The 20,307-nt window shown below is 37.3% G+C and overlaps 4 protein-coding genes and 1 pseudogene across 6 annotated transcripts; 3 read left to right on the forward strand and 2 right to left on the reverse strand.

Annotated features, from left to right (window-relative positions):
- Nucleotides 1–540: 540 nt before the first annotated feature.
- On the reverse strand, nucleotides 541–6,149 carry LOC103340263 (serine/threonine-protein kinase STY17-like). The gene is made up of 6 exons (XM_008243657.2): nucleotides 5,804–6,149; nucleotides 3,380–3,503; nucleotides 2,299–2,494; nucleotides 1,853–1,974; nucleotides 1,610–1,765; nucleotides 541–1,245 (listed from the first exon to the last, which is right to left on the reverse strand). Exons 1-6 carry the CDS (start codon nucleotides 6,016–6,018, stop codon nucleotides 910–912), a joined length of 1,149 nt encoding a protein of 382 aa, XP_008241879.2. The 5' UTR covers nucleotides 6,019–6,149; the 3' UTR covers nucleotides 541–909.
- Nucleotides 6,150–10,304: 4,155 nt separating this feature from the next.
- Nucleotides 10,305–12,970, reverse strand: LOC103340052 (uncharacterized). 3 transcript variants are annotated; one of them, XM_089042439.1, is made up of 3 exons: nucleotides 12,611–12,965; nucleotides 11,776–12,382; nucleotides 10,305–11,652 (listed from the first exon to the last, which is right to left on the reverse strand). In XM_089042439.1, the coding sequence occupies exons 2-3, from the start codon at nucleotides 12,317–12,319 to the stop codon at nucleotides 10,550–10,552; spliced, it is 1,647 nt and encodes a 548-aa protein (XP_088898565.1). In that variant the 5' UTR covers nucleotides 12,320–12,382; nucleotides 12,611–12,965; the 3' UTR covers nucleotides 10,305–10,549. The 3 variants fall into 3 exon arrangements, with proteins under 3 accessions (XP_088898565.1, XP_008241640.2, XP_088898564.1); XM_008243418.2 differs by having other exon boundaries at nucleotides 10,305–12,382; nucleotides 12,611–12,970; XM_089042438.1 differs by having other exon boundaries at nucleotides 10,305–12,382; nucleotides 12,491–12,964.
- Nucleotides 12,971–13,418: 448 nt separating this feature from the next.
- On the forward strand, nucleotides 13,419–15,166 carry LOC148914617 (UPF0481 protein At3g47200-like). Its single transcript, XM_089042110.1, has one exon. The coding sequence runs from the start codon at nucleotides 13,615–13,617 to the stop codon at nucleotides 14,980–14,982; it is 1,368 nt and encodes a 455-aa protein (XP_088898236.1). The 5' UTR covers nucleotides 13,419–13,614; the 3' UTR covers nucleotides 14,983–15,166.
- Nucleotides 15,167–16,489: 1,323 nt separating this feature from the next.
- LOC148914618 (UPF0481 protein At3g47200-like) lies at nucleotides 16,490–18,069 on the forward strand. Its single transcript, XM_089043261.1, has one exon. The coding sequence runs from the start codon at nucleotides 16,490–16,492 to the stop codon at nucleotides 17,888–17,890; it is 1,401 nt and encodes a 466-aa protein (XP_088899387.1). The 3' UTR covers nucleotides 17,891–18,069.
- Nucleotides 18,070–18,117: 48 nt separating this feature from the next.
- Nucleotides 18,118–19,851, forward strand: LOC148914619 (UPF0481 protein At3g47200-like; annotated as a pseudogene).
- Nucleotides 19,852–20,307: the final 456 nt, after the last annotated feature.

Here is a 20,307-nt window from a genome sequence, read left to right on the forward strand (position 1 = left end):
TACACTAATTATGTGAGTCCAACATTTATTACAATTTTTGTAACATGCAAAAACCCCAAATCAATACAAACATTTACGTATCTTATTGTCGTATATGTATACGTGCAATAATCTACAAAATCTAATTGAAGCGTTTTTAAAACCGAAAGAGTTTTGATATGGAGCCCTACACAACTTTTCATTAGTAAATTATCCAAAATTAAAAATTTTGGACTCAAAAATAGCTTTTCACCTTCTTTACAAATTCACATAACTTGGATGTAGTTACCACTAGCAATGATGTTGTCGCTTAGTCAACGCATAAGATAAGCACTACTAAGCAACCAGCACAGAACGGGAAACAAGATCCTTATCTGAAAGCCTACTGTTTTAACTTGTACTAATTTTGCCATAACCGACAATTCAAGCATCAGAAAGGGAGTCATATGACTAATCACATTAACTTGTACGAAACAAAATATTCCAAAATCTAAGAGTCTTAAAGGGACAAGCCAGCATACCTATGAAAATGAAATACAAAATCCAATGGTTTGAGAAGAATTTGAAGAAAAATAAAATGCTAAAGATCAAAATTGACAAAAGATTAAGCTCTTGATTTGTAAAGCAATCCAACTGGGAACACACTTTGTATCCAACTCCCTCTCTAGCTCTCTATCTGGTTTTTTTTTTTTTTGTTTCTTGTTTTTTTTATTCTAAGGTTCCTACCAATGTAATTTCTGTACAGTTGCCTGTAACACAAGTTACATAACAACAGTTCAGCTCAGAAACCCTGGCTGTGTGTACCTATCTATATCTGTAGTTCTTCTGTGTATCCTACAAAAGGTGAGTGAATAACCAAAACAATTCCTAGCCTGTGGAGTGAGCCCCTCAGCCCTAAAGAACCCAAAACAGAACCCACAATGCCACTTGTCAACCACACCAGCACTTACATACAAAGCACCTCAAGAAGCTTAATGATCTGCTCTTCTTTCGCCTTTTACCCTTCTTCTTCTCTTCAGGCCTGTCAATCACATGGTTGGTAATTGCCGATTCTTCTTTCTTCACATTGCAGTTCTCAGGATGTTCAACTTCAGTCTCAACGACTTTGGGAGGTTCAGCCTCAGTCGAACACAGTTCCTTGAACAAGTTGGAAAGAAAATCTGTGATTTCCGTGAACTCAGGCCGGGTCTTTGGGTCATGTGCCCAACAGGACTCCAAGAGTGGGATGATCTGCTCAGGAATGTCATCCAGGCTCGGCCGTACTGCCTGCAAAGCAAGAGCAAAAAATTCATCCAAATGTTTCCACAGAATGTAGCAAATCATAGAACATCTGTTTCTATGGCAAAAGAAAAGTCCACCAACAGTCATTAAACTTTCGAAAAATTGTTTTCATGTTACACTCAGTTCATCGGATCAGCAGCAAAATCAAACTTCCCAAAATATAAACAATCATACAAGTTTCTAGCAAATCTAAGGCAATTCGAAAAGATCAAGCACCATGGAATGAAGTGGGCTGAGTTTTAAAAGAGAATAGAGATAGGAGTGCTAAAGAGCTTGCAGTAGCTATCAGATAGAGTTTTCGGGTTTCTGGAATATTATTTTATGTTTAAATGTCAGTCAAAGGACTTACTTTCGCTGTAGCATATGCTGCCATTATACTAGCCCTTCCCCTGAATGGAGTTTCGTTCATCAGCAACTCCCACAGAACTATGGAGAAGCTGTACACATCTGCCTTGTGATCATATTGCTTCTTCACTCCTCTTGGAAGTGGCTCTGTGTGGAATAACTAATTCAGATAAAAAGAAAAAAATTAGCCATATTATGAAATTTTTTGCAGTACAAAAATTTGAACAAGTAACACAAAAAACTGCACCTCAGGAGCCATCCACCGGTATGTACCAGCCTCACTAGTCATTGCACCGGCTATCTCCTCTCTAGCATTCCCGAAGTCAGCCAGCTTAATTTGCTTCATGTCTTCTGTAAGAAGTAGATTGGCTGGGAAAGAAAAGAAGGCTATTTGTTAGATTAGAACTCAATTTCTACGATAAACAATGTTTCAACCATATTGTCTAATACTCTAGAATTAGAACTTAGACGAGCATGCAAAACTAAAAGAAAACAGGATGATTCTAACAATAGCATTCTGGCAAATGTTCAAAACTAGAAATGATTAAATATTTTTGTGGATCTACTAAGGACCTCATTTACAATTAGAAGTGGATATGTTGCCAACCCAAACGCCTGATCAGTTGCCCGTCATCAAAATAAACTAAAATAACTAGAACAACCAGAAAAAAGAAAAGGAAAAAGAAAAATTACCTGGCTTTAAATCACGATGGATAATACCATTGGCATGCAAGTATTCCATAGCCCGACTTATATCCAATGCAAAACTTATGGAAAGCTTTAGATCTAGGGTCTGTGGCCTGATGTTCCGCAGATGCTTCTGAACTGTACCACCTCTCATAAGCTCAGTAAGTATCATCAGAGATGGTTCAAAACACGCACCAATAAACTGTTTCAGAGCAATGACTTATATGAGCACATGGGCAAAGGGCATTGATCATGAACATAAGATGTTCAACCTTGAATAAGTGACACTGATATGAATCTAGATACATTTAGAGGTGAAGCATGGTGAAACTGAAAGATACAGAAACCAAAAAGGAAAAGAGATTTTATTCCTTAATATGTAGATTTCCAAATTACTATCATCACTATATCTTTCCATAATTTATACTAAAAGTTCCAGATAATACTATCATCACTATTAATATGTAGATTCTATTCCTTAATATGTAGGTTTCGTGCAGATAATACTCTATCAGTTCTTAGAGTGCTAGTAAATTCTCAAAAAAGGAACTGTAATCTCATACAGTGATGTATAGCAGGAGTTGTTTGTCAAAGATACTTTATTCTCACAGTCAGTATAGTACCAAAAGTTCCATATATGGTTACATTATGAGTAATTTAAGGAATTGTGAGGGAACAAGTATTACTCCAAGCAAAGATTATCCCAAACCATCATTACTTTAATATTTAGGCAACCAGTTTGCAGAAGCTAAAAGGGCATTGAATACCAATTTAGGAACAAAAGTACAGCGATCTCAGAGGTGTTCATTTCCTCAGGTCACAATTTCATCTCATCACCTTGATATAAATCAAAGAAAGATGTTTCTTGAAACAAAAGGTCAATTTACATAAATGTTTTCTTCTAATAACCAAACCGAGGAAATGAGGAACCAGAATAGTATAGAACTCAAACCAGGCAGGTACAAGTCGTTAAAGTCCTCTACAAAAGAGAGAAAAGGCTTTCCAATTCCAAGAAATGATGAACAAACAGTATATATTTATAAAAAATGCAGGCATAAGAACAAATAAGAGGAAATAAGTAGCATACCTTCACAATATTGTCATGTTTCACCTTTGCAAGAAGTATAACCTCTCTCTGAAATTTTTCCTTTGATTCAGTTGATTCTTTGGTTGGCTCTATAATTTTTACAGCGACAGGCTTGGATTTGTACCTAGAAACATAGCCTTGAAAAAGTCAGCGCCCTATCATCATCCAGAACTAAACATTCCTCCATTGCAGCATGGAACAACACTCAGATTTATGAGTTATACACACACAAATTATAAAAAAAGCACACTATACCATTTAAGTTTTGCACACAATACAAGTCAAATCCCGTCTCATATAGTAGGTTTCAGAAAATCATTTAGCGTAAGAAGCAAGACCCTGCTACAAACCTTTTCTGCTGACATTAATCATTAATGATTTTCATACTAACTGCAACAAAGAGATTAGATTTGTGTCCTCAATGACATCTATGTTGGAATATGCTTGCTTTCCAGGAATTCAACCTTCGGGTATAAAAGATATGATAACTATAAATAAACTAAGTTAATGAATCTAAAAAGGCCTCGCCAAGTTAAAAAGATCTAAAGATATCCTTATTTGCTATTCCTCACTACGTAGTTTGCCATTCCGCTCTAGATAGGGCAACTTCTATGATCCAAACAATTATCATGATAGCTGTGTTTTAAAAATTTTCCTTGCATTGAAGGATGACACATAAATTATACTGACCTTTACAAACACTACACTTTTCAACTCTACTCAATCGCAGAGTGTCTTCTCCTGTTTTCCATCTGTTCAAATTGGCCCAAGCAGCCAAATAATTAAAACTCCTTGTTACCACTTCTTGGCAAACTGTGCTGTATCATGCAATTTTCTTGGTCCTGCATGTACCTAAACCTATGGACTTGGTAACATATCTTTATAGCTGAACTTCTTTAAATATAATCTGGTCTCATCTACTGATATTATGTCGCCAAAAACCAAATATCAGATGATAATTCTCTCTGTCCTGTATATGCCTAAAAGTCTAAAACTGCTTACTCTTCATTAATCTTTATGTTAAAACTTTGAAGTCTAATATTAATCTGGCCTCATCAACTGATATTATGTCCTCAAAGACCAACGAGCCATACATTAATAATCTCATTATGATATGCAAATGCTGTTGGTTGAACCCACCTGCCTGCCGTCTCACTACCCTACCCCGTCTCCTAGTCCCCCGGGATACTGAAACATAAAAGACACCATAAATAATGGCCAGGGCTTCTAAATTAAAACAAGAGATATCACCTACCATAAGTAACCAATGATTTTAAATTTCTAATCTACCACACATTAATACATACCTCCTTCCTTGAACTATTTTGCTAGGTGATTAATGTAGGATGGTTTCGGTCCTATATAATATTTAAAAGATTGCCAACAGATTTTCTCACTTGCATTATGTACTGCTAATAATCGTCATGATTGCATTTATGCAACTACTGAGAGCAGAGAAACGCTACACGCCTCAATGCCTTATGTCAGAGTGATGAATTGCAGAGAAATAACACGATTCGACAAAACCTATAATAAATTAATTTTCTATCCCTCCTATGCTAATAAATGAATAGATTCCAAATGCAGAATGTTTGCATCCCATTTTGGAGCATCCACAACCGCAATCAATTGAACCTACATTAATGAAGTTTTTGATCCCTCCTATGCTAACAAATGAGTGGACTGCAAAATCCAGAATGATCACGTCCAATTTGGAGTATTCACCAAAAGCAGTTAAAACCACATGATTTCTCTCAATAATGATTCTCATCAATGCCATTCAGGGTATGTCTTCTCCTAGTATAAACGATGATCCAACCACTATAACACATTGATATAAGACCACCCCCAAAGAAAAACATGCAAAACTTAAAAAGAGTTACACTAAGGACCTCTAATTATATTTTACTGTGGATTTAAGGCAATGAATTTGTACAAAAACTCTGTATATGCAGCATAATAGCACGAAATTCTCTCTGCTTCCTTACTCGAAAGAATGTACAATCTAATCTTGGAAATAAATTAGAGTTATATGACAAATGTACCACAAGGAGACCTTAACTCACTTTTCACTCATAAAGGGTTTACCAATAATGAGAACCAGGACTTTAAGATCAAAGAAAATCTAAATGTGGCTCTGAAATTAACAATTGGCACCCAAAAACACCAACACTCGTTTAAACGCATAAAACATCAAAAACCCTCAAAAGGGTTTATCAGAAAGACCCAGAATTCCAAGACTAAAGCAACTCACAGACCAAACCAAAACAAAGACACCGACTCAACCAAACAAACCTGCACCAAAAGCAAGACAATTCAAGAACATGCAAACAATGTGAGCAACCTAATCAAGAAGCACAACCAAGAAAAAAAAAGAGCAAACAGATACAGAGACAGTGTTCCAGTACAAGAAATGGGACCCACAAGCCTTGGAAGACCGTAGAGCGAGGCCCTTCTGTGATTTTTGGACCAATCTCGACACAGCTCGGGTCAATGAGCCAGCTGGGGTCAAATGACGGCGCGCTTCCACAGTAACCTTTCTCGATGTTCTCGAGGGAGGAGGTTGGGCACGAGTTGCAGGCGCCGCGTGAGACTGGGAGGACCTCGTGTCCCGCCATTGCTGGAGCTTCTGTTTGCATTTTCACACAGAGAAGAAGAGACGGAGAGACAGAGAGAGTCCACGAAAATGGGTTTTCAGAGGAAGTGAGAAGTGAGTGAGAATTAAAACCAATGTACAGAAATAAAAAATATTAATACCCGAAAATCGTAAATGGGAAATTATGGTGTGTTTTTAGGAGGCATTTAAAAGCAAGATGGACCTGTGCGAGAAATGCGAGGGAAAACTAGGAAACTTTGGTGCATTTTTGGAAAAATCTAATTTATTCCTTAATCCTTTATTTATTGGAGTATGGATCTGGTGCGGCTGGGTACACGGGAGTCCGGTTTCTGGTTGCCACGTGGACATACGAGGTGATGTTCCATTGGTCCAGCGGAGTTGTATTACTCTTTTGTTTGTTTCTTAGTTGGATAAACTTCGGAGCAGGTGCTGACTTGTTATGGAAATCTTGGATGGATAATGGACGTTTTGGGGTCTGCAACCCCACCTGATTTAATTTCAGCCCTCTAAAGTTGCTGTCACAAATAAATTTTTTGTATGTACAATTGTTATACCAATTTTGTCTCACTAGTACGTCGTATGTGATGACCGGATATTGTGAGTACGAGGTTGTATACGTTTAATTCATACAATAGGGTTTCTATTTAATGCAAGCAATTAGGGGAGGAGTTTACAGTAATATTTATCAGGTGTTCATATAGATAGAGGTAAAATAGTTCAACCAATTGAGCTATATCCCATTAAATCATATATAATATAATTGATTTTTATTGTTTCACAAGTACGTCATATGTGATGACGGAATGTTGTAAGGAGGGTATATGTCCAATTCATACATTAATTACTTGTTTCAATTAATCAATTTGCTAAGGAAGGGCATTCAATTTTTAGTAGATGCAAATTATTATACTAATAATGTCCTCACAAAACCCTACAATGTGGTTGATGATTGAATGTTGTGACAAAAATGTATATATGTCCAATACGTGACAAAAGTGTTTGTGGGCTTTTGGAGAACATTGTGATGACTCAGTCCTTTTGCAGGCTGATGCTTAGCTACAATGTGTTACTTGTTGATCAAGAAAGGGTCGCTTTGGACTTTGACGTTGCCCTTCTCTTTAAATGCGTTAGGCGTGCCACTACTAGTGCTTTACTCTTCTAGTATAAAGAGAAAATGAGTGATCAAGTGATGTGAAAATAGTTATGGGCTCATTGATCCTAACCTCTAATCAAAGCCATTGTACTCCAAGTAGGGAATCTCACTCGGATAAGTTCTTTTCTATGCCTCAATTAAGAGGACTTCAGTATTTCACTTGTCATGGAATATAACTTGGAAGAAACACCAACTTTAAAGTAACATTGGACAGAAGGTACAATAAAAGTTCAAAGTTGATTATGTCCGAAAGGCATAATATTGTTACAAGAAAGCAAATGCGAATCTATTCAGACTAAATACATTTGATTAAAAACAATAAACAACCTAACAACAAAAAGGAGGAATGGTTGTTGGACATAAATAGAGCTCCTCGGACACCACTGTAATCTACTTGAGACATTACAATGAGTTCGATGAAAGTGCCAACAATATCTGCAATGCTCAAAAGGGTTTGCAGATACTAATTTGATTTTAGATAAACTAGAAAAAGTGACTAGCTTATAAAAATCATACCAAACACTGATGTTGGCAAAGCATTAAGGTTACAAACCATAACAAAGTAATTCCAATAAGGAGTTGTCAACTGGGAATTAGATAGAGTATGTGTTTGGGAAAAGAAGAGAGTTCCAATTAGGAGTTGTCAACTAGGGACTCAAGAAATTGAGAAAGGAGTTTATTCAAGTCTTAGCCATTGATATGCTATGAGATGCATTTGACAAGTTGTTTTGAGTCGAGTGTATTTGAAGTTAGTTAAAATAAGATGTTTGTTCTTGAGAGAAAAATTGGATGTCCTTGAATCAATGTATTTTCCTCTTATTTATGATCCTCCTAGAATTTGGGTTTTGTCCTCTTAGTTAAAAAAGGAATGCCTTGATTACCGGCCTCTTCTCTGAAGTTGAGTTTGGTGGTCTTTTGTATTTTCCTCAATTCTTATGCTTTTAGCTGGCTTGGACAAGTTGGAACAGCCGACCTTCCTAGTTCAAATCGCATTTAATGCGGTTGTCTTGCTCTTCTTCCACCGCATGAGTTTCCATCAATTGTCGAAGTCAGCCTTGAGTTCAAAATTGGATATTCGTGCCTCTACCCATGTAATAGTAAAGGTCTTATGAGGTTTAGTCCAAAACCTCTAAGAAACCAGCTATTGCGAAAGCTCAAAATTTCAGTAAAGATTCAGATTAAATTGAGTTTATTTGTATCTGTCTTACACAAAAAAGCACTTAAATTAATGCTTGACTTACTAATTTTTCTACTTGTTTTAGGACAAACGACTAAGGATTTCTACGAAACTAGAGTGTGCAAGCCTTTGCTTTTCCGTTAACCAATTTGTTTAGTCTACGTCTATTTCAAGTTTTGTATGTCCGATGGGCTTTTAGGCTTTCGAACATAAATTTTGTCGAGCCCTGATTTTTTTGACAACTCACTTAGGTAATTGGGCTTCAACTGTTCATAAAATCAGCCCATTAATTGTAGAAATTGGACTGAACTAATTTTCGTCCAAACACATATATATTTTTTTCTTAGTCAGGATTAATATGTTTAGGGCAATCAAAATAAAAAAGAGTGGTCTAACCAAAAAAATAAAAATAAATAAAAAAGAGTCCATGCCTTTGCTACAGTAGGTCATGTTGAAGAACAATCAGTATAAAACCACATAACATAATAAAAATGAAATATGCTATATATATATATATATAATCAAATCAATACAACAGTAAAATAAAATATAGAATATTGACTTAGATTAAAGATAGAGTCCTGCAGAGTTGCAATGTTCTTTAGACAGTATTTTTCCTCTACTCTTGTGCTTGTAGTTCAATAAGAGTCTGTCCACCCGGATTAAATATCACAAATCACAAATCAAATGCCTTATGTATGAGAATGATAATGCTGCACTTTTTTGTGGACGAATTGTCAATATATAGAGGTCTGACATCTTTTAGCAGTTACATTAATTTTTTAGATTTGAATTTCAATTTGAATTTCTAATTAATAAAAAAAAATATTAATTTCAATTGAGCAAAAGGCCCAAGCTCAAGACCCAAAAATATATATGTATTCCAAGCCCAAATCATGATGAAGCTCAACTTTCCCCCAAATAGGCCATACATCCTATTTAGTATTTCTAAAGTGTTGGTGCTTATAAATTATGAAAGAAAACGACTCCCTTCTAATGTGGGACTAAATGCAAGTGTATTTTTTCCTATACAAACTCTAACAAGTCATTGTTGCTAAAGTACGTCATATGTGGATGACTGGATGTCGTGAGTAAAAAAGGAATCCAACCAATCCACAATGCTCTAGGTCTTTTATTTAGCATGAAAAGTATACAGATGACCACCTTTAAAATAAATTGAACTGGAATAGCATTATGGAACAAGAATATGTCTCCACCTGCATTTAGAAGAAAGAACACTGATAAAATTTGATCAAATTAAATGCGCAGGTAATTGTACTGCATGGTGTGGACTGTGGACATAATTTTCATCAATAGATTGCAGGCCTATCCAATTTGGATCTTGATAGTGCCACTCCTGACTTAGCTATGAGCTTTGATTGTAGGCCAGTGGAAATGGAAATGAATAGAGAGATCCAATTGGAACAATTATTACTTGTATTAGGTCTTAGGTGTCATATATTTACTTTAATTAGCGGTTTTGTATAATTATTTGGCAATGGCTTTTGGGCTTAATAGTACCTCATATCCCTTTTTAAAAACAAGGATGAAGCGCAAATGACTCACTAGTGTAGTGATTTGGAGTAATTGCTCCTCTAGATAAGGTTTTGGGTTCAAGTTCTAATATCCGTGTAGTGTATGTGAGTTTAGTTTGCTATCACCACTCTTAATATGAAATATCCTTAAATAAATAAAAAAAAATAAAAAAAAAGAAGAAGGATGAAGCAAGTACCCTCAAGCCAAAACATTAGTACAACTTGATTAATGTACCATTTCATAGTTTGCATCACGATAGAGCAAAAACAATCCTTTCAAAATTTTCAACATAGTCATAGAGATACCTTATGGTTTGGTTTGGTTTCTCCGCTCATTTTAGCTAATTAAAATCGGAACGCGTCCACCTTGCTAGATGTTCGGAGCCGCTTTGGTGGCGAACCTCATTGACTAGTATACCAATATAGGCTTTCCAGTGCATAAATTACAAAAAGATAGAGCTTGTCATATCCCATTGAAATTAGGAAACACACATAATAGACATTTTGCATTTCTCGTCTCATCAAGAAACAAGAAAGAGTAACGCAATATTGCATACGAAAATAAAACACATGCTGGCGTGACAGAGCAAACTAATAAAGAAGAGTAGTGCTGCTACATGCATGGAATTGACCACATCTTTTGAATTATCATTTGAAGGCTTCTTTCCCAAGTGCATGTGGCTGCAAATCATCTACTGTTGGCTTGTCCCCGTCCTCCTCCTTGAGCGGCTGTTACTCCTCCTGATCCTCTTAGATTTGGAGTTCCCATGACAATGAATTTAACACCAACACCTAGATCATGCAATAGTGTCGTTTGAATACATTTCACAATATCCTCCTGGGAACTGAATTGAAGTTGTTTAAACGACTCTGTAAATCTTCTGAGCCGGAAATCCTCCTCAGTCTCGTTGACGAGTTTCTCAATTGTATGATCACCTCCTCCTCCAACTTTACCAAAAAATACTTGAATGATGTTTCTCGGATCACTGGCACATACTGCTTTGAACCAAATAATTGACAATCCCAAGTAAAATTCAGCATAGCGGGACTGCTTGATTTCTTCTATCTCTTCTTTACCAGACATCTGCATACGTAAACCTTTTAGATCCCACTTCTCTGCTTCATCCCATATGAAGTGATCCAAAAGGAATGTATATGTGCTACCCAGCTTAATAAATCTTCTGAGCCTAAAATTCTCATCGCATTCCTCGGGCAGTCTCTCGAGTATGACATCTTTGACATCTTCGCCTTCCCACCTCATGAACTGATCAAGCATACTTTCAATCTTTTCTTGTTGCTCCTTGGAATCCAATTGCCTGAACAAAAGAATCGAATCGCATAAGCGTCTTTCAACAAAGAATTTTTCAGTAAACCCCTCGAATAAATGAACTCGTGTAGCCATCGGAGCTTTATTAAACAGCTTTGCGAATGTTTTCCTTCTCAAATCTTCCTCTGTTTCCCCTGCAAGTCTTTCGACAATATTATTATTAACACCTTCGGCAGCAAGTTCGTTAGAGATGTGTTCAATCTTGTCTTGTTGGTCGTTGGGGGATAGTACGCTGAACCCAAAACTCGAAAGCTGCGAGAGTAATTCGGCAGCACTGGCAGAATCTTGGGGCTGAACGAGCACCCCGTGAGGAAGATCTCTTCGTTTGTGCAGCAGATGCTCTTCAGCTTTGTCAAGGAAGTGGACTTGGACACCAAAGTCAACCACTTTATTACATAGCTCTGTGAATCTTCTGAGTTTGAAATCTGCGTCGCTTTCGTCTGCAAGCTTCTCAACCATAACACCTTTAACTCCATCACAGAGTTGGTCAATCAGCTGCCATTGACCATGGGAGCTTTGTCCCTTGAACCATATAATTGAGAAACCTAAGAAAAACTCATTAAAACGGGACTGCCAATCTAACCCACCTTCATGAGTACCGGATGTCTGCTGTGTATGTTTTGGTTTCGTGCCATATTCTTCCCTGCAGGCGACAAAATGCATATAAACGTAGTCAGTATAATCCTTACAAAGCCGAGTAAATCTTCTCAGCCTGAAACCGTCATTGGTTTCGTCATCAGCTTTGACATGAATCAATTTTCCAATCAGTTGTTGTTGATCATTGGCGTCTAGTTCGGTAGTAAACCAAGAAATCAACTCGCCAATTTGCCTCTGGCGCTTGAATTTCTTTATAACTGTGGACAGGAAATGGTTCTGGTCAGGGAAGGGAAGTTTCTTGAATAGCTCGGTGAATGTTCTGGGTCTGAAATCCTCTTTACTTTCGTCCGAGAGTTGCTCCACTATAACATCTTCAACTACTTTTTTATAGATTTCTTTCGTCTTCTCATGTCGATCAGAAACAGAGAGTTGGCTGAACCCAAAGATTGAAAGACTCAAGAGTAGTTCAGCATCATCCGCAGCATCAGCAGAACTGGTATTGGGGTCATGGGCTGGTTTTGGGAACACAAACATTGATAATCGACGCGGAGAAAGACTTGCAAACTCTGGTTTCGTAGAAATCCTTAGTCGTTAGTCCTAAAACAAGTAGAAAAATAACAAATGTGGTAAGTCAAGCATTATTTTAAGTGCCTTTTCGTGTAAGACAGATACAAATAAATAAACTCGGTTTAATCTGAACCTTACCTGAAATTTTTTGAGCTTGTTTCTCTAAGATATCTAATGCAAACACATTACTTGAAAAAAAAAAAATATTTACAAGAAGAAGAAATTAACAAGTGCAAGAGGTTTATAAGAAGTAGGTACCACAGCTTTCTTGAGCATTCAGCCTTCAATTTGATTCTGAAAAGTGATTCAGGCAGCCCTCAATTGATTCTTGTGCATGAGATTATGCCATCCCCATCCACAATAGCTAGATATTGTGGTAGTGACGGAAACTGTTATTGGATGGCTCAGGCAGAGTCACGTGAAGCTGAGCTATGGCTTGGTCACGTCAATCTACGGATGGAGTATGGGTATGATGGAAAAGAAGATGAATGGTCCACCAAGGTTTGTCCTGTCTCTTCGTCTCCAAAGTTAATTCTTTAGTGGCAGATTTCATTCGACTACTTCATCTATTTTTCATTCAACTTCGTTAGCAAAAATAATCCTCTCTTCTTTAGAGCTACAATAATGAACTCACAATCAACCTCACCAACAGCTAATGGAGGAAGAGATCATGCTGATCATCACAATTGCAGCGACATTTGTAATGAACTCACAATCAATATCATTTTTTTTTTTCATTAAAACTTCCTTTGGACACGAATGAATAATCGGTGTGCATGTATAAAAGTGAAATCAAATCTGAAACTTCCGTGCTCAAAAGTATTAAGCAAAGGATACGATAAAAGTAAAATTGTGCTTTATGAGCAATTGAAATTCCTGTAGAAGAAACCGACCAATTCATTGTGATTGGCCTGTGACTATTAATATAAAACACGAATAATTGTGTCCTTTGCACTAAAGAGCGCAAATAATTGCGCCCTTGGCACTAAAGAGTACAAATCATATAACCCATGGCTCAGGCAGAGTCACGTGCAGCTGAGTCACATGATCAATGTACGGACGGAGTACGGGTACGATGGAAATGAAGATGGAATGGTCCACCAAATGTCGACTACTTAATTTCAATCTGCTGCTAGGTTTGTCCTGTCTCTTCGTCTCGAAGTCGAAAGTTAATTCTTTAGTGGCAGATTTCATTTCACTTCATCTATTTTTCATTCAACTTCATTAGCTAAAATAATCCTCTCTTCTTTAGAGCTACAATAATGAACTCACAATCAAGCTCACCAACAGCTAATGGAGGAAGAGATCATGCTGTCATCACAATTGCAGCGACAACCAATATCCAGACGACACCATTGGACCAAAGAATCCAGGAAACAAGATGGCTTCTGCTTCCATCAGCAGGAAACGAATCTTGTTGCATCTTCAAGGTACGTCAATGCCTTGTGGAAATAAACAAGAAGACTTACCAGCCCCATGTTGTCTCCAGTGGTCCATATCACTGCGGTGATCAACATTTGGAGATGATACAGCAACACAAATGGCGAATCGTTGGCGAACTGCTTGCTCGAACACCTCCAAACGGCCCAACATTTGATTACTATCGGCAAGTAGTGGCAGCAAAGGAAGCAGATATAAGAGGGTGCTATTCGGAGACCCTCAGCTTAAGCAGTGATGATCTAGTTGAGATGATGGTGTTGGATGGTCTCTTCACTATTGAACTCTTTTGCAGACTTGGAGGATTGTCACTAGGTGATGAATACGAGTACGACCCCCTCTTTAAATTGAAATTCATATTCTCTAATATCATACGAGATCTTTTTCGTTTTGAGAATCAGATTCCTTTCTTCGTTCTTCAAGACTTATTTGATGAATCAAAAGCTTCAAGAGGAAATAGTGACTCATCATCCCTTTCCAAACTTGCCTTGCAATTCTTTAACTATGCATTTCAAAGACCTGATCAAGTGTTAGATCAGGATTTCAGTGCTGCTGGTGAAGTAAAACATTTACTCGATTTACTTCGCTGGAGTTTTATCCCTAAACCCTATGATCATTCACCTCAAGAGAAGCCTCGTCCGCAGATCGAATTGATCCAATCAGCCGAAAAGCTTCGTCTAGCTGGAATTAAGTTCAAGACAAGGGAGGCAATGACCTTCATAGACATTAGATTTTGCAATGGACTGCTGGAAATTCCACACATAGTACTCGACGATCTACGTACTGATTTATTGATGAATTTTGTAGCATTTGAACAATGCTACACTCATCGCTCAAAGCATTTCACAACTTATGCTGCATTCATGAGTTGTCTGATCCGCACGCCTGCAGACGTATCATTTCTCTGCGACAAGAAAATTGTGGAGAATTATCTTGGAACTGATGAGGAGGTTGTTCATTTCTTCAAAAACCTTGGCAAAGATGTGCCTTTAGATATTGGCGAGGGTTATCTATGGAAGTTGTTTAAGGACGTGAATGAGTACCATAGAAATATGTGGCATGTGAGATGGGAAGGTTTTAGATTCAAGTATTTTGGTACTCCATGGTCTTTCTTGTCTGCTTTAGCTGCTGTTATACTCCTACTACTCACTGCAATTCAGACCTTCTGTGCTGTTTTTGGGAAGAAGCTCTAGAGTATGTACTAGCAATAATGTGATGTTAGGATCACCAAAATGTATTAGAAGCACTCATTAGAGCTAATGATGATCATGGATGCATATCTTTAATTTACGTGTTTTTTTTAAGGTCCTTAGAAAGCGGGAGTTTCTTTGTAATAAGATTCAATAGGCGTTGCTTAATTTTATAATTTTAAAAGTCCATCTGAATGTAGGTGAAAAGCTCATATCATGGATTCATTCAGCTTTTGGGGCATTCAAAAGCTGACGATATTGGTATTAGGTCTTGTCTCACTTAACTTAACCTGATGATTTAGTTTAATTGGCTTGGTAATCCTAACTCTTCTTCTTGTTTCTTTCTTCTATTTTTGAAATTATAAGATGTTTGACAGTACTGTTTTTAGTCCACGACATGTTGGTCATTACTTGCAAAGTACATTTAGCCTTTCTTATAATTAAGTCAATGGTAACAACAATTTTCAGCAAAAGCAATAGTCGAGTGTGGGATGGTTGCGAGTGATTACAAAAGATAGTATAAGTTTTAAAATGATTCAGAAGAAGACACAAGAAGACATATTCAGAAAACAAGTCTTCTAGCCATATTCAGAAGGATTTTAAATTAGGTTTTAAAATCAAGCGATGCCCGATCCTATTATCCTAGCTAATGAGGCAAAGAAAGTTGATGATTTGAGGCGGAAACTTAGGATGTGGGGACTGGTTGGTCATTCGATGTACTGCAGGAGCTCAATCAAAATGTAAATTGTTGTTCCGGATGTCTGCTGTGTATGTTTTGGTTTCGTGCCATATTCTTCCCTGCAGTTGACAAAGTGCATATAAACATAGTCAGTATAATCCTTACAAAGCTGAGTAAATCTTCTCAGCCTGAAACCGTCATTGGTTTCGTCATCAGCTTTGACATGAATCAATTTTCCAATTGTTAGTTTTAGGGAGAAGAGAGGCTTAGGAAAATGGTTGATATTGTTTAGGACAATAGCTTGATAATGAATAGAAAACTTTTTTAAAAGAGTAACAAGATAAACTTATTTTATTGATTGAAATAAGAAGGGTACAAGGGCTTTAGAGTTGATTGGATACAAGAGGTGACTGATGTGAGTTTAGACAGCTGGTGGTTTTTCAGCTTTCTTAACTTGAATACATTAGTGGGCTGTTACAGCTATATATAGAGTTGCTGAACCGACTATCTAAGTTGGCTTTTTGCTTAGTTAAGTCGGTTTGCACAATAACCGACTTTGTCTAAGTAATTTTAGCCACTAGTTATAATATGAGCCTAGAATAGTCTAGTTACAATACATTATATAATTAATAAGATGTTTCTAGTGTAGAGCTCAAATTTGACTTGTCATCTTTTCTCAATTTTTCTAGACTTTTCTATATTATTCTAGTACAAGTGTGCATTATTTTTTAACACTCCTCCTTAATGCACATTTGTGTCACTCCGAGCATGCTTCGTAGCAGTTCAAATTTTGGTCTCTATCGACCAATAATGCACATTTGTGTCACAATAATGAACTCACAATCAACCTCACCAACAGCTAATGGAGGACGAGATGATACTGTCATACGGCTTCTGCGTCCATCAGCAGGAAACGAGTCTTGTTGCATTTTCAAGGTACGTCAATGCCTTGTGGAAATAAACAACAAGACTTACCAGCCCCATATTGTCTCCAGTGGTCCATATCACTACGGAGATCAACGTTTGGAGATGATGCAGCAACACAAAGGGAGATTTCTTCACGATCTACTTGCTCAAACACCTTCAAACAGCCCAACACTTGAACACTATCGCCAGGTGGTAGCAGCAATGGAAGAAGATATAAGAGGGTGCTATTCGGAGACCATCAGTTTATGCAGTCATGATCTAGTTGGGATGATGGTGTTGGATGGTCTCTTCACTATTGAACTCTTTTGCAAAGTTGGAAGATTGTCACCAAGTGATCCAGACAACCCCATCTTTAACTTAGCATGCGTATTCGCTAATATCTTACGAGATCTTTTTCGTTTCGAGAATCAAATTCCTTTCTTCCTTCTTCAGAAACTATTTGATGAATCAAAACCTTCAAGAAATGATAGTGACTCATCCTTAGCCAAACTTGCTTTAGACTTCTTTCGTTATGCAGTAGAAACCCCTGAGCAAGTGTTAAATCAGGACTTCACTAATGTTGAACCAAAACATTTACTGGATTTACTCCGCTGGAGTTTTATCCCTAAACCCTATGATCATTCACCTCAAGAAGAGTCTCGAAATGTTCGTCCATTAGTTCAATTGATTAAGTATGCCAAAAAGCCTCTAGAAGGAACAAGGAAGGCAATGCAAAAGTTTGTAGCAGGAAGGAAGGGAAATACTTCTCCGTCCCTTGAATTTATCCAGTCAGCCAAAAAGCTTCGTCAAGCTGGAATTAAGTTCAAGACAAGGGAAACAGCGAGCTTCTTAGAGATAAGATTTTGCAATGGAGTGCTGGAAATTCCACACATAGTAATCGACAATCTACGGACTGATTTATTGATGAATTTTGTAGCATTTGAACAATGCTACTCTCATTGCACAAAGGATGTAACAAGTTACACTGCATTCATGCGTTGTCTGATCCGCACGCCTGAAGACATATCATTTCTCTGCAACAAGAAAATTGTCGAGAATTATCTTGGAACTGATGAGGAGGTTGTTCATTTCTTCAAAAACCTTGGCAAAGATGTGTCTTTAAATATTGGTGAGGGTAATCTATCGAAGTTGTTCAAGGACGTGAATGAGTACCATAGAAATATATGTGGCATGTGCTATGGGAAGGTTTTGAGATTCAAGTATTTTGGTACTCCATGGTCTTTCTTGTCTGCTGTAGCTGCTGTTATACTCCTACTACTCATTGCAATTCAGGCCTTCTGTGCTGTTTTTGGGATGAAGCTCTAGAGTATATACTAGCAATAATGTGATGTTAGGATCACCAAAATGTATTAGAAGCACTCATTAGAGCTAATGATGATCATGGATGCATATCTTTCATTTACTTGTTTTTTTTTAGGTCCTTAGAAAGCGGGATTTTCTTTGTAATGAATTTCAATACGCGTTGCTTAATTTTATAATTTTAAGTCCTTCTGAATGTAGGTGAAAAGCTCATATCATGGATTCATTCAGCCATGCCTGCGTCACTTGACTTAATTCTGATGATCTTGGTATTAGGTCTTGTGTCACTTAACTTAATCTTGATGATTTAGTTTGACTTGGTAATCCTAACTCTTCTTGTTTCTTTCTTCTATTTTCCTAATTATAAACTACTTTGTATTGTATTTATAGAGAGTTTAAGGACTGCAGGCTCACAAATACTTGGCCTTCAAACTTCTTTGAAATTACAAGGAACCATTTTCTTTATTTACATATCAATTTTATTTTCTTTAAAACATACTTTGGACACGAATGAATAATCGGTCTTCACGTATAAAAGTGAAATCAAATCTGATACTTTCGTGCTCAAAAGTATTAAGCAAAGGACACGATAAAAATAAAATTGTACTTTACGAGCAATTGAAATTCCTATAGAGGAAACCGACCAACTTATTGTGACTATTAATATAAAGCATGAATAATTGTGTCCTCTGGACTAAAGAGGACAAATAATTGCGCCCTTGGCACTAAAAAGCACAAATCGTATTAGTACCTTGATCACTATTGGCAGGTCGTAGCAGCAATGGAAGAAGAAATAAGAGGGTGCTATTCGGAGACCATCAGCTTAAGCAGTCATGATCTAGTTGAGGTGATGGTGTTGGATGATCTCTTCACTATTGAACTCTTTTGCAAAGTTGGAAAATTGTCACCAAGTGATCCAGACGATCCCATCTTTAACTTGGCATGGGTATTCGCTAATATCATACGAGATCTTTTTCGTTTCGAGAATCAAATTCCTTTCTTCCTTCTTCAAAAACTATTTGATGAATCAAAACCTTCAAGAAAAGATAGTGACTCATCCTTAGCCAAACTTGCTTTAGACTTCTTTTGTTATGCAGTAAAAAAACCCCTGAGCAAGTGTTAAATCAGGACTTCACTACCGTTGAACGAAAACATTTACTGGATTTTCTCCGCTGGAGTTTTATCCCTAAACCCAATGATCATTCACCTCAAGAAGAGCCTCGAAATGTTGGTCCATTAGTTCAATTGATTAAGTATGCCAAAAAGCCTCTAGAAGGAACAAGGAAGGCAATGCAAAAGTTTGAAGCGGGAAGGAAGGGAAATACTTCTCCGTCCCTTGAATTTATCCAGTCAACCAAAAAGCTTCGTCCAGCTGGAATTAAGTTCAAGACAAGGGAGGCAGTGAGCTTCTCAGACATAAGATTTTGCAATGGAGTGCTGGAAATTCCACACATATATAGTAATCGACGATCTTCTTACTCATCTGTTGATGAATTTTGTAGCATTTGAACAATGCTACTCTTATCGCTCAAAGCATGTGACAACTTATGTTGCATTCATGAGTTGCCTGATCCGCACTCCAGCAGATGTATCGTTTCTCTGCAACAAGAACATAATCGAGAATTATCTTGGAACTGATGAAGAGGTTGTTCATTTCTTCCAAAACCTTGGCAAAGGTGTGCCTTTAGATGTCGGTGAGGGTTATCTATGGAAGTTGTTCAAGGAAGTGAATGAGCACCATGTTAGGATGTTTGACACTTTTTTTGCACCTTGCGTGTATTTTTGCGTCTTTTAATATCTTCCCAAGCTGGATGAGTATAAATATGGTCAGCATGGTCCTCAGCCAGCTTTGTGAATGTTCTGATTATGAAATTCTCCTCTGTTTCCTCAGGGGAATGCTGGATATTGTCCATTGTAAAATGATCCAGTACTTGTCCATTCTGTTGTTGTTGATCATTGACATCTAGTTGAGTTTTGAACACAAAAATTATCTCATCAAATTGCCTTTAGCTCATGAATTTCTATATAACTTTGGAAAGGAAAAGCGCCTGGTCAGGGAAGGGGAGTTTGTTGAAGAGCTCTGTAAATGTTCTGAGTCTGAAACCGTCTGGGAGTTGCTCCACTGTAACATCTTCACCTACTTTATTGTGGATTCCTTTCGTTCTCTCATCTTGATCAGTGACAGAGAGTTGGCTGAATCCGAAATTGAAAGGCATAGGACTAATTCACCACCATCATCAACATGATCAGTACTACAACTGTTGATGGGCTGATCAAGTGCTGATTTGGGAAGTTCGAACTTTGACGAATAATCCATGCGATCAAGAATGGCTTACAAACTCGGGTTTCGATCGGAGAAAGCTCTGGCCGTAACTTGTTCCTAGAGGAAGACAATATTAATAAACAGTAACAAACTATATGCA

This window comes from Prunus mume, linkage group LG8 (assembly GCF_029339155.1).
Source record: "Prunus mume cultivar Tortuosa linkage group LG8, ASM2933915v1, whole genome shotgun sequence".
Taxonomy (NCBI): Eukaryota; Viridiplantae; Streptophyta; class Magnoliopsida; order Rosales; family Rosaceae; genus Prunus; species Prunus mume.